The 13,680-nt window shown below is 42.3% G+C and overlaps 2 protein-coding genes across 5 annotated transcripts in view; one reads left to right on the forward strand and one right to left on the reverse strand.

Moving 5' to 3' along the window:
* cstf3 (cleavage stimulation factor, 3' pre-RNA, subunit 3) overlaps positions 1-3,900 on the forward strand; it is a 102,755-nt gene extending 98,855 nt beyond the window's left edge. Inside the window, exons 20-21 of the mRNA XM_068046586.1 lie at positions 72-132; positions 3,137-3,900. Coding sequence (XP_067902687.1) covers positions 72-132; positions 3,137-3,342 — 267 coding nt within the window. The 3' untranslated portion in view covers positions 3,343-3,900. The remainder of the gene's footprint in view (positions 1-71; positions 133-3,136) is intronic.
* A 416-nt stretch (positions 3,901-4,316) lies between these two features.
* The window catches only part of tcp11l1 (t-complex 11, testis-specific-like 1), a 56,074-nt gene continuing 46,710 nt past the window's right edge, over positions 4,317-13,680 (reverse strand). For all 4 annotated transcript variants that reach the window (XM_068046576.1, XM_068046578.1, XM_068046577.1 and 1 more), the window contains 3 exons: positions 11,718-11,899; positions 8,658-8,830; positions 4,317-7,424 (listed from right to left, as the gene is read on the reverse strand). In XM_068046576.1, the coding sequence (XP_067902677.1) occupies positions 7,177-7,424; positions 8,658-8,830; positions 11,718-11,899 (603 nt within the window). In that variant the 3' untranslated portion in view covers positions 4,317-7,176. The remainder of the gene's footprint in view (positions 7,425-8,657; positions 8,831-11,717; positions 11,900-13,680) is intronic.

Here is a 13,680-nt window from a genome sequence, read left to right on the forward strand (position 1 = left end):
ACTGAATTAATAGTTAGATACATTGCAGCGTTTGTATGCAGTGATTGTATTTGGAACCTTCCTTTCCACAGGGGCCATTTGTTCAAGTTGATGAACTAATTGAAGTTTTGAGACGCTGCCAGTTACCAGACAGTAAGTAGTGTTCAATGCTATATCTTCACAAACTGTCTTCTAAATTAGAGTGGGATGTTCAAAATGCACATGGCCATGAAATTGCACAATGGGATACTAGCACATGGATCCTTGTCACTTACCTCATAAATTATGTTGCTTGTTTGAAATTTTTCTTGCCGCAATTTTAATGCAAATTTTAAAAACAAATGGATTGACGCCTTTGTTCAGAAAGTAGAAAGGATTTTTAGACAATCACATCGAGTGTTTGTACACCAGTACTCTGCCAAGACCTTTGCAATCTTTTTAAAATTAAATTGTGATAGATGACAATGTGATTATAAAAATGTTCTGGTAAGAATTGTTTGTTCTAAAAGCTGCATTCAGGCAAGAACTCAGCCAAGTCCTGATTTTTATTTAAAGCACACTTAACTGATCAACTTTAAACATATTATGAAGTAAATTAGCAAAAGTGAAAAATGTTATTACAAACCAGTTTAGGTTAAACTTATCTGTGGGCAATTTCCCTCCCTCTGCTTGTGTTGGACAAGATTGTTAGGAAACAAACTGATTATAGTCTAGAAACCTAAGATATCTTTCATGGTTTTCATCATTCATTATATTATTTGGGAGTACTTATATATTAAAAAAAAAAGTCCAGGCAGCCCCTTTAATTCATTTCTCCCCATCAGAAGACATCTATATTACCTACCGTTTCCTTCATTCCCCTTTGTTCAGCCAGAGTATCACTTGAAATGCCTTCTCTTCCTGCTCCCGCATCATTACCTGTAGTGTTCTCCAAGGATCTATCCTTGGCCCCCTCCTATTTCTCATCTTCATGCTGCCCCTTGGCATATCATCCCAATGCACAGTGTTTGTTTTCATATGAATGCTGACAACACCCAGTTTTACCTCACCACCGCCACTCTCAACTCCTCCACTGTCACTGCTTATCTGACATCCAGTATGGGATGAGCAAAAATTTTCTCTAATATTGGTAGACTGAAACCATTGTCTTTGGACCCGCTCCAAGCTCCATTCCTTAGCTACCAACATTTCTCTGCCTGGCAACTATCTGAGATTGAACCAGACTGTTCACAACCTTGGTGTCATATTTGACTCCAAGATCAGCTTCCAACCACATATCTGCGCCATCTCTATGACCACTTATTTTCACCTCCGTAAAATCACCTGACTTCGCCCCTGCCTCAACTCATCTACTGAAACTCTCATTCATGCCTTTGTCATCTCCAGACTTGACGATTAATCCTGGATAGCTTCTACCCTAGGAATAAACAGGTCTTTTTCCGGGTGGCAAGTAGTGACTAGTGACTGCAGGGATCAGTGCTTGGGCCCCAGCTATTCACAATATATATTAATGACTTGGGCGAAGGAATTAAATGTAACATTTCCAATTTTGCAGACGACATAAAGCTGGGGGGAACTGTGAGGAGGATGCAAAGAGGCTCCAATGTGATTTGGACAAGTTGAGTGAGTGAGTGGGCAAATGCATGGCAGATGCAGTATAACATGGATAAATGTGAGAGTATCCACTTTGGTTGCAAAAACAGAAAGGCAGATTATTATCTGAATGGTGTTAGATTGGGAAAGGGGGAGGTGCAACGAGACCTGGGTGTCCTTGTACACCAGTCACTGAGAGCGAGCATTCAGGTGCAGCAAGCAGTTAGGATGGTGAATGGTATGTTGGCCTTCATTGCAAGAGGATTTGAGTACAGGAGCAAGGTGTTTGGGGGTGGGGAATAAAGGGGGAAGGGGATTTGACTCATTTTTACAACCAAAGTGGATGCTGTCAAATTTATCCACGTTATACTGCATCTGCCATGCATTTGTCCACTCACTCAACTTGTCCAAATCACATACCCCCCCAAGCTTTGTGTCATCTGCAAACTTGGAAATGTTACTGCAGTTATACAGGGCCTTGGTGAGACCACATCTGGAGTATTGTGTGCAGTTTTGGTCTCCTTATCTGAGGATGTTTTTGCCATGGAGGGATTGCAAAGAAGATTTACTGGGCTGATTCCTGGGATGGCAGGATTGACGTATGAGGAAAGATTGGCTCGACTAGCCTATATTCACTAGAGTTTAGAAGAATGAGAGGGGATCGCATTGAAACCTATAAAATTCTAACAGGACTGGACAGGCTAGATGCAGGGAGGATTTTTCCAATGGCTGGGGAGTCCAGAACCAGGGGTCACAGCCTCAGGATAACGGCGGGTGACAAAAGCAAATCTCTGTTGGCCAGAGGGAAGCTAAGAAAATAACTGCTATTCAATCTCACTTAGAAGTAGTAGATATGTAACTGAATGGAAAAGATGAAGAATGGGGTAAAAGAAACATATGGCAGTTCACATTAACAACAACTTGTATTTATGTAGCACCTTTAAAATAATGAAACATCACAAGGAGTTTCACAGCAAGCCTCATAGTAATTTCTTTTAACTTTTTGCTGACACGATATGGCAAGGCAAAGCATTCACTGCCCGTCCCTAATTGCCCTTGAGAAGGTGCTGCTGGTGAGCTGCTTTCTTGAACCGCTGCAGTCTGTTTGGTAAAGATGCTCCCACAAGGCTGTAAGGGAGGGAGGGAGTTCCAGTAATGCTGAAGGAACAGCGATATAATTCCAAAGCAGGACAGTGTGTGACTTGGAGGTGCTGGTGTACCTTGCACTCATAATAACAGCAGGCATGTGGGGGTGTGCTGATGTAGAATTTTCATAGCTTACTGGATGTTTGGAACAGAGCCTGTCTGAAGAGGGTTCATTCATAGAGAATGAATCTTTCATCTGTTTGAATTAGAATAGTAAAGACTGGCTGCGGAGTGTGATAATACCTGTGTCGAGTAGTACAGGTTAAGATGCACCTGAGGCAGGACATGTATTAGGCATGTATATTAAAAACCAGATTCCTGCCAGCATCACCATGGTGCATAGGAAATACACAATGATAATGATAGCTTTCCCACCTAGGAAAATAGATTTATTAAGCTTTGCCATTTACTTTTTTAGCTGTTGGACAAGCTATTGAACTGATCACCGGAGGCCAGCCTGAAACAGTTATTGAAGGAAATGGACCGATAGAAAACGATGCCATGATGAAAAAGCCCCTGAAGAGGGCAGCAAATGAGGATTCTGATGAAGAGGAGGAGAAAGGAGCTGTGGCACCTCCTGTGCATGACATTTACAGAGCACGCCAACAGAAACGAGTCCGATAAGCTAGTCCATTATGGATTGTCTGGTGTTTTGAAAGAACTGAATTTGTCATTCTTAAAATGTCGAGACATGAGCGTCGTCTTCACTTGCCTGTGGACATGAGACTGTGCTTTCACTGTTGTGTCTCAGTCGAATAAGTTTAACTCATTTGGATGGGAAAAAAGATGGATAATACCTTGTTTCTTCTCTACGAAAAATTTCATTTTTCAACAGGCTCTCATTTGAGCAGAATAAAAATAAGTTTAGGTCTTGGCCAGGCATAGCGAGGGTGTGTAAGCACACTGTGCTAACATTTCAACTGCAATCTGTGCAAGGCTGCTATTCAGAGGCAACTTGTGAATCTTAGTGATTTTGTTTTATTTGTTGGTTTCATTTTTTTTTAAAAAACTGGATGATGCATATATAAGGAAAGTTATTTTAATATCCCACAAAGCTAAAATGCCACAGTCCTTGTTGTGTTGTGTGGCTTCCTGCCAAGTCTCATTTTACCATTATTTATGGCAACTTGTTTCCTTTTGTAATTTGACAGCCTGAACACAATCTTTGTAATAAAGTGATAAAATGCATTTAAGCTCAATCCTTATTTGTATGTTTACAGAGTGCAGTTGCAGCCATTAACACCAGGCATACTACAAGCTGCACTCTATGCTTAGCAAGAGCTGAGCATGCAGAGGCCTTCCACACATATTCAACCCTGAACCCGATTCATCAATTTTTAAAAGGTCCAGTCTGATGGGGACAGAAAGCAAATCTGAATCCTACCACCTACACGTGCTCTAATAGTAGGGATCAATGAAAACAAGAGGAGTAAGACAGCTAGCTGTTTTTTTCACCCTTTCCTGATACAAGAACGTTCCATAGGGCTCATATATAATCATCACACAGCTATCAGCATTGAAGCAATACCTCTCCAGCTGATGCATAATATCAAATATATTCATTTTTTTTTCTTTAAGAAAAACTACTGACACCAGGTGAATCTTGTTTATTACATTGGAATACATATGGTTGCCGTATTTGCTTAAATACTATACATTATCACTATTTACTGTTATAGTGCAAAATTCTGAAAACAAGCAGCTGAAAAAAAATTATGCACCATCCTTCAAATTGTTCTACAACATAGGTTACTAGTATTTACACTGGTGAAGTGGTACTTGTAGTAAATACAATGCACAGTTTCCATAGCTGCCTTATACAACATATAGGAAGCAAGCATAATGCTAAACAAGTGCAATACAGTCAGCAGTGAGGAATGCACCAAGGAGTTTATGGCCACTGTGTGACACAAGAAAATACTTTCACATAGCATAACTGTATTTCCTAATTTAACACATTCACTGCACAAAAGCAAAAGTCATACAGTATCTCTTCTCATTCTAAAACCTTTTCTTGAGTAGTCTTAATTCTTGCCCTGTATTCAGTCAACAAGAATGATCCACTAAATTATGGTAATATTTTGGCGACATGCATTATTGAAATTGTAAATATCTGGACAAAGTTTGGCTGTTGTGCAAATGTCTGATTTTTTTTAAGACAATATTTAAATTGCACTACAACAAAAGAGAAAAACAGTAAAATCTCCTCCACAAACTGTAGGAACACACCAAGCTGGATTGAAGTTACAGGAAAATCCCTGCTGATGCTTCCAACCCAAGCTACTGTTTGATCTCCCAACATCACCCACTCTCCCTCTTCAACAACCATCTCCTGCTTCCCTCACTCCTTTGCTCCACACTCCTCCCCATCCACCCTCACCCCAATACCTGCTCCCTCCCTACACCTTGCCTACCCTCCTGTCCGTTCCTCACCAACTTCCACCATACAGGTCATAGCTGCTGTTTCTAGGATCTTGTTCTATGCAATTTATGTAACAGTCAGTACCCTGCAAAGTAATATTTTGTATTTCATGCATCTTAAGATATTTTTGAAGCATAGTAAGTACAATATGTGTTTTTTCTACTTTCACACAAGGAAAACACTGTCTTGTGGGTTTTCAACATATTGGCCTTGGATTAGAGGAGAAAAAATCTGCAACTTCAGGATAATCCATGAAGGCTTGTTGACCCAACCTTGACCTGGAAACAGGTTGATATCTGGGCAAGAACAAATGCATCCCTCAGGCAGATCCTTCGGTTAGGCAGCCATAACATTCTGACTTGCAGTCTATAAAAATAAGCCAGAGTTCTAGTCCCTGGACAATAGGCCCAGTTTGTTACATTCAGGATATCAACAGCAAATGTTCTCGTGGCTACAGCTTACGGTTCGTTTACAAAAAGAAAACACCATAAATTATCATGGGAAGGAGAAGTTCCACTTCCCAGGTTCAGTAACACAACATTTCTGAAATGTGATTTTGAGAATGAGCAGCCCCCAAATAGGTAAAGCATAGCCCAGAAAAGAGCAGTGGGCCTCTTTGAAGGCACAGAAAAGGGGGTCAATGGCTGCTAGCTGCACCAGTCATTACCAGTGGGGCATCACAAGTACTTTGTGGGATTAGTCAGCACCAGGCAATCTGCCATGGGCTGTTCCTTCTTTTGGTTAGCTGGCACTGACAGGAATTCCACCATTGTTGGTGCTGTGGAAGCCTGATGTCAAACAGACATAATTGGTCATCTCTAGTGTAAATAGATTTCCCACCAAGCAACACTGCGCATTAGACCTTATACAACCACATGCATTTATGTGGCACCTTTAACATTGTAAAACATCCCTAGGTGCTTCACAAGAGCATAATCAAATAAAATATGTCACCGAGCCACATAAGAGGATATTAGGGCAGATGACCAAAGATTTGGTCACTGAGGTAAGTTTTAAAGGAGGAAAAAGAGGTAGACAGATGATTTAGGGAGGGAATTCCAGAGCTCAGGGCCTCCGTAGCTGAAGGCACAGCAGTAATTGTGCAGATTAAAATCAAGAATGCTCAAGAGACCAGAATTGGAGGAATACAGATATCTTGGAGGGTGTAGGGCTGGAGAGGTTACAGAGATAGAGAGGAGTAAGGCCATGGAATGATTTGAAAAGAAGGATGAGAATTTTCAAGTCTAGGCATTGCTTAACGAAACCAATGTAGGTCAGCAAGCACGGGGGTGATGGATGAATGGCACTTGGTGCAGGTTAGGGTAGGGGCAGCAGAGGGCAGTAGCTTAAGTTGATGGAGGGTGGAGGCTGGCCAGGAATAATCAAGGCTAAAAGTATCAAAGGCCCATGAAGCTTTCAGCTGCAGATGAGCTGAACCATTGAACCATAGAAAAATTATGGCACAGAAAGAGGCCATTCAGCCCATCATGTCTGCGCCAGCCAGAAAAAGCTAGCCGCTGAAAGTTAATGCATTTTGTAAAGTGGCCTTTGTGTTCTAAAATCAGTCCCAGTGATTGTGATCTGAAAAGTATTGCATCACGTCAAATTATCCTTTGAGAACCAAAAATAGTAACCAGCAGTTATACTCATCAGAAACCATACAAACATTACTGCACTTGGTATTTATTATCTGGCTGTTCAACTGTCTTATTGATTAGGCTTTTATTTATGGGTGGGGAAGCAAATTTCAGAGAGGGGGTTCAGAATTAGTAAAAATATAATGCAGGAAGGAATGTTTTCCCAACTCCAGAAAAAGGTGTCTGAACATTGAAATATAACCCTTCTATTGCACAGAAACAGGAAGGGCTAAGTGAATATTGCACCCCCACTACCTCAGATTATCCCAGTGCAAGGTCATTCTTCACAAGTTCCTCCCTCGCAAACCCAAAATCAGAATGAAACCAGCTTGGCCCCTTCTAAGGTGTGTGGAGAGAGACACAAATAAAAAGATATTGTTTCTTAAACGTGCAATGTAATTATCTCGAGGATAGTTGTTCCTCCTCACTTATCCCAGGTAGCTGTGAGCTATTCCTTTTGAGCACTTTAGTCAAGATCGTGTCATAGTAAGGATTGAAGACCAATTTGTTATAGTTTACAAGGTGAAGAAATTTGACAGTTATTTCTTCCAACTCACTTCTAACAGGACCAAGTCCTCCCGGGACTGCAACTGATTTTGGATTGCTTGACACAAGGTGTAGCTTCAGGTAAGTCTGGATGCGTGCATCTGCCAAAGAAATTACCAATTGAAAATGTCACACTTACAATAATGGTACTAGATTTAAGATGGAAACCCCTGGGAAAAGGGTTATTACTCAAAACGGAGCAATCAGATCACTATGTTGCCAATAACAAGGTACTTACTAAGCTTGCCAGCATCCACAGCACACAAAAACTTTAAAATAACTTTTTACATTACTGCTTATGTTGGATATGGCAACTTTGAAATTACTTGCAAGGTGGGACCCCAGACAGGAAAGGATTGTTAATTTGTAAATGTGTTCAAAAAAGTGCCAGAGTTATTCAATAAATATTTTACATCAGTCTTTGCTGAAGGGAAAGATATCAGAGAGAGATGAGAGATACTTTGACGAGTAAAAGGAACATTTTAGATTAGTTAAGGAAGAGGAGCATTAGGGTCCGTGGGATACATACAAAGATCCTGAGGAGGTTGAGTGAGGAAATAGTCGGGGCTCTAGAGGTTTTATTTCAGGGCTGCATTGACTGTTAATGTGTGTCGGAGGGCTGGGGATTGCAGTACCCATTTTTATGAAGTGACGCAGAGCTAATTCGGGTAATTCCAGGTCAGTGAAGTATCTGTGATAGGAACATTTAAATTAATATTCTCTAATTAAGGATAAAATTACCAGCTATCTAAATAAAAGGAAAATAGTTTGAAGTAGCCAGCTGAGATTGTAAAAAGGGCCAATATTCTGAAGCTTTGCTCAAATTTAATCCAAGGTGGGCAAAAAGAAAAGACACTATAGGATTCTTTGCTCTGGAGATTAAATGGATGGGTAGAGTACATATGAGAGGGTGGATTAGAGTAAATGGATTTGGTGGACCAAATAGCCTTTTTTCCAGTCTCTGCGCTTTTAGTAATGATTCTTCAATTAGAGAAGTAAAGGCATAAAGATTTAATTTAAAAATAAAACCTAGTGCTTTGTACTTCTGAACAGGACAAGACTGACTTCCTACCACCATCGCTGTACTTCGGAGAAGACAAGACAACAATCACGAAGCATTAATACATTTCAATTTTTGGTGGCACTTTCATTCCTTTCATGGGTCTGTATGGCGACATTCCCATGGGCACTGGGCCCAGCTGGCACATTTGGTCCCTACTGCTCAGAGATTGAGCCAGCCGGCAGCTTTAACAAAGCCCAGTCTGCAATCATTGCTAAAATATCAATCAGTTCGGATAGTAAAATGGTTACTATATTTTAAGGTATAATCTTACCTATTAGTTTGCGAACAGAGTTATCCGAACTAGATATTGCCTGGATTTGACCTTTTAACACTGTCTCTTTCTCAGTAGTTAGCAGTGAGAAACCATGTTGAGATAAACAATTATTTACTTCCACACAGATCTGCTCGCTCATACTGATCATAGCCTCGGCAAGATGAAAGGAACTGTAAATGCAGTAAAGATTTATAACAAAGGATTAATATCAATTTCCCACTGTATTCTGTTCTTTTATACATAAAAATAACCTACAAAACACAATTGTTTTAGTTTATTCAGGAAAGATAAACATTCCCAATACTAGTTATAATTTCTGGTAGGCCAACTGAATGCAGTTTCCATTCTTAATATGGCCAGATTTAATTTGCATTGATAGTATGAGAGGGGCGGGGGGGGGGGGGGGGGGCAGAGAGGAAGGGAGGGGGCAGAGAGGAAGGGAGGGGAGGTACAGAGGAAGATATTAAAAATGTAATATTAAATTTTATGGCAAGCGTTATAGGATATAATGTTGAGTCTATATAAAGCTGTAGAAAAACCTCAGTTGGAGTTGTGTGTGCAGTCTTGGGCTCCAAATTACAGGAAAGATAACAGCCCAGATTAATTAGGGTACTGCTTTTTAAAATTCTTTTCAGGGGATGTGGGCATCACTGCCAAGGCCAGCATTTTTTGGCCATCCCTAAATGCCGTTGAACTGAGTGCCTTGCTAGGCCATTTCTGTGGGCAGTTAGGAGTCAACCACATTTTTGTGGCGCTGGAGTTACATGTAGGCCAGACCAGGCAAGGACAGCAGATTTCGTTCCCTTAAGGACGTTAGTGAACCAGATGGATTTTTACGACAATCGATGATAGTTTTATGGCTGAGAATAGATTTCAATTACATTTTTTAAATGAATTAATTGAAGTTAAATTCCACTAGCTGCCATGGTGGGATTTGAACCTGTGTCCCCAAGGCATTAGCCTGGGCCTCTGGATTACAAGTCCAGTGCCATTACCACCACGCCACCGTCTCAGAACACCACAGTTATCACAGATAAGATTACAGAATGAGTTGATGGAAGTGTTTAAAATTATGAAGGGTTGGAACAGGTTTCCAGTGGTTGAAGGATCTAGAACAAGGGGAGCTGTAAAGTTATAGGTAAAAGAGAAAAGGACAGAGCAAGAAAAGAACTTCTTTTTTATATACATTTATATTGGGGTACTCGTACAAGGAATGCACAAAGTTAACATGCAGGTACAGCCGACTATTATGAAGGCAAATGGCACGTTGGCCTTTATTGCAAGGGGATTGAAATACAGGAATGAAGAAGTCTTACTAAAATTGTACAGGGCTTTGATGAGAGCGCACCTGGAATACTGTGTGCAGTTTTGGTCTCCACATTTAAGAAAGGATATACTTGCACTGGAGGCAGTGCAGTGAAGATTTACTAAATTGGTCCCTGGGATGAATGGGTTGTCCTATGATGAGAGGCTGAGTAAATTGGGTCGATATTCAGTGGAGTTTAGAAGAATGAGAGGCGATCTAATTGGGACATACAAGATTCTGAAAGTGTTTGACAGGGTAGAAGCTGAGAGATTGTTCCCACTGGTCAGGGAATCTAGAACATGGGGAGCACAGTCTCAGGATAAGGGTTCAATCATTCAGGACTGAGATGAGGAGAAATTACTTCACTCAAAGGGTTGTGAATCTTTGGAATTCTCTACCCTAGAGGGTTGTGGATGCTCCATCATTGAATACATTTAAGGCTGGGATAGATAGATATTTGGTCTTGCAGGGAATCAAGGGATATGGGGAGTGGGCGGGAAAGTGGAATTGAAGCCCAAGATCAGCCATGATTATATTGAATAGCGGAGCAGGCTCGATGGGCCACATGGTCTACTCCTGCTCCTATTTCTTGTGTTCTTGTACACACACGCAAATATATAAACACACAGGGTTGTGAGGCTGTGGAATACATTGCCAGAATTAGTTTCAGAATTAGTGACTGAATCAGAGATAGTGGGCTGAATTTTATTCGTATGCGCAGCGCTCCTCAGAGGCGCCCTTTAAACACAACAGCGTGCCCAATTTCAGCGGCAGCTGCTGAGCCCCTGCGATATTGTGCGCAGGGGCTCATTTAAATAGAGGAGGCGGAGCAGCTGCCCCTGATGACATAGAGGGGGCGGCCGCCGCGTCCCGGGCAATGGCATTTGGCGCCACTGTGCAAGCACCCACGCCATTTTTAAAGTGCTTTAAGCCCTTACAATTATTTTTAATCTTTAAACGGGAAACATTACTGATTTTTATTAAATATAAAATTACGTCACGGAAGCCCTTTCCCAACCCCCCGCAACAGTCATTGCCTGAAATGTCCATCAATTGATATTTCAAATACCAGAACTTTCACCCCAACCTTCAATCTTTTGCCCTTCAACCCCTTCCCACCATCCCCACATCCAATAAAAATTGATATCCCCACTCCTCCACCCCTCCCGCCCTGAAATTTTTATTACTCCCCTCTCCCCACAAGGTTCTCGCCTCAGAATTCCGTGCGGAGTTCCGAAGGTGCGCGAAGGCAGAACAGAGGCCGTAAAAGCGGCGTGGGACGGCAGGTAAGTTAAGCTGAATATATTTAATGGCAATCTACATTATGGAGATGAAGGGCCCGCCTCCAGGCGGCGGGGAGGCTGCACCGAGGTCCCCCACCACCGGCAATATGCAGCAGGCCCTTCTCGACGTCGCGGATCGAGGCGGGCCGCTCCCCGCAGCATTTTACCAGCCCCTGCGCTGTGACCCACAGCATCGAGGGGCCGGTAAAATTCAGCCCAGTGTCAACGTTTAATAATCAGTTAGATAGGTACGTGAAGGAAAGCGGAATGAAGGGGATTAGGATCATTGCTCGTGTGGAGGTTAAACACCAACTCTGACTAGATGGACCGAACAGCCTATTTCTCTGCCATAAACCTGATGTAGTTCTTTGAAATTAAGATTTTGTGCAGCATGAGCATTACTATTTTGAAACAGTTTAGGAGGTGGAGTAATGAGCAGCCCTTTGCAACCCATAATAAATCACTTACAGCGTATGCATGCCTGTCAATAAGACTTTAATAATTCTCTTCAGTCTGTCCAGAAATCCCGATAGCCCTGATATGGCTGCACCCGTCATGTTGTATATAACCAGCAGGACAGCCGCTGTGATGATCAGCTGATTCAGTTCCCGTTGCATCTCCTGGAAACGGGATTGGTCCATCAGCACAGGCTACAAAAAGGGATACCAAGATGACAAGTTATCTGTGCAGGACGAGCTTCAGCACAGCATCCACTTCAGAAAATCCAAGGAGATGCTTTCCTCACTTCTGTTCTCCCTCCATTATTCTCAGATTTTAAATGTTCTTCCCTTTTACGTATGTTTATATATGCGGAGAGAGAACAGCATGAGCAGAGCGGAGATTTGAAAAGCATGCCAAAAGGTTGGAGGCCAGAGTGGGAGCAGAGCGTAGATTTAAAAAGTGGCCAAAAGTCAGAGGCCGGAGAGAGAGCAGAGCAAGAGAAGAAAAAAAAAAAAAAAAATCGAAAAGCGACATCAGAGTGAAGTCACAATCAACAGAAAGAGCAGGGAAACAGAAAGGCGGCTGGGGTGAGTATACCAGTAAACTTTTAATTTAATTTAATCTAATTTAAATCAATCAAATATGAAATAAGACTTGATCGATTCATTAGTATATAAACTAAAACCTAAGGCGGATTTTCTACTTTATCAGACTGAGTGAGAGAGAGAACAGCAGGGAGTGTATTGGTTCAAATTAGGACCTGGGAAATTAAAAATATTCAGTTGGGTAGTGTTAACAGGTTCCGAAATAGATTGTTAAAATAGGGAAAGTGTGCGGCTTGAACAGAGTGCTGGTAGTTCAGTGAGTTGACAGGGTTAGAGAAGGAGGTGCTCCTTTGCTTCATCTAACTTTTCACCCCATAGGATTTGGTTCTTACTCTACTACAGGGGAAATACTCTACTACTACTCCCCAGCGATCCGCAGCACTTAAAGTAGCCAGAAGCACCGCACAAAGAACAGCCAGGCGCTGCGCAAACGACTACTGGCAACACCTATGCAGTCATATTCAGCTGGCTTCAGACACCGGAAACATCAGAGGAATGTATGATGGCATTAAGAGAGCTCTTGGGCCAACCATCAAGAAGATCGCCCCCCTCAAATCTAAATCAGGGGACATAATCACTGACCAACGCAAACAAATGGACCACTGGGTTGAGCACTACCTAGAACTGCACTCCAGGGAGAATGTTGGCACTGAGACTGCCCTCAATGCAGCCCAGCCTCTACCAGTCATGGATGAGCTGGACATACAGCCAACCAAATCGGAACTCAGTGATGCCATTGATTCTCTAGCCAGCGGAAAAGCCCCTGGGAAGGACAGCATTACCCATGAAATAATCAAGAGTGCCAAACCTGCTATACTCTCAGCACTACATGAACTGCTATGCCTGTGCTAGGACGAGGGAGCAGTAGCTCAGGACATGCGCGATGCCAATATCATCACCCTCTATAAAAACAAAGGTGACCGCGGTGACTGCAACAACTACCGTGGAATCTCCCTGCTCAGCATAGTGGGGAAAGTCTTTGCTCGAGTCGCTCTAAACAGGCTCCAGAAGCTGGCCGAGCGCGTCAACCCTGAGGCACAATGTGGCTTTTGTGCAGAGAGATCGACTGTTGACATGCTGTTCTCCCTTCGTCAGATACAGGAGAAATGCCGTGAACAACAGATGCCCCTCTACATTGCTTTCATTGATCTCACCAAAGCCTTTGACCTCGTCAGCAGACGTGGTCTCTTCAGACTACTAGAAAAGATTGGATGCCCACCAAAGCTACTAAGTATCATCACCTCATTCCATGACAATATGAAAGGCACAATTCAACATGGTGGCTCCTCATCAGAGCCCTTTCCTATCCTGAGTGGCGTGAAACAGGGCTGTGTTCTCGCACCCACACTTTTTGGGATTTTCTTCGCCCTGCTGCTTTCACATGC

The sequence above is a fragment of the Heterodontus francisci genome, chromosome 14 (assembly GCF_036365525.1).
Source record: "Heterodontus francisci isolate sHetFra1 chromosome 14, sHetFra1.hap1, whole genome shotgun sequence".
NCBI lineage: Eukaryota > Metazoa > Chordata > Chondrichthyes > Heterodontiformes > Heterodontidae > Heterodontus > Heterodontus francisci.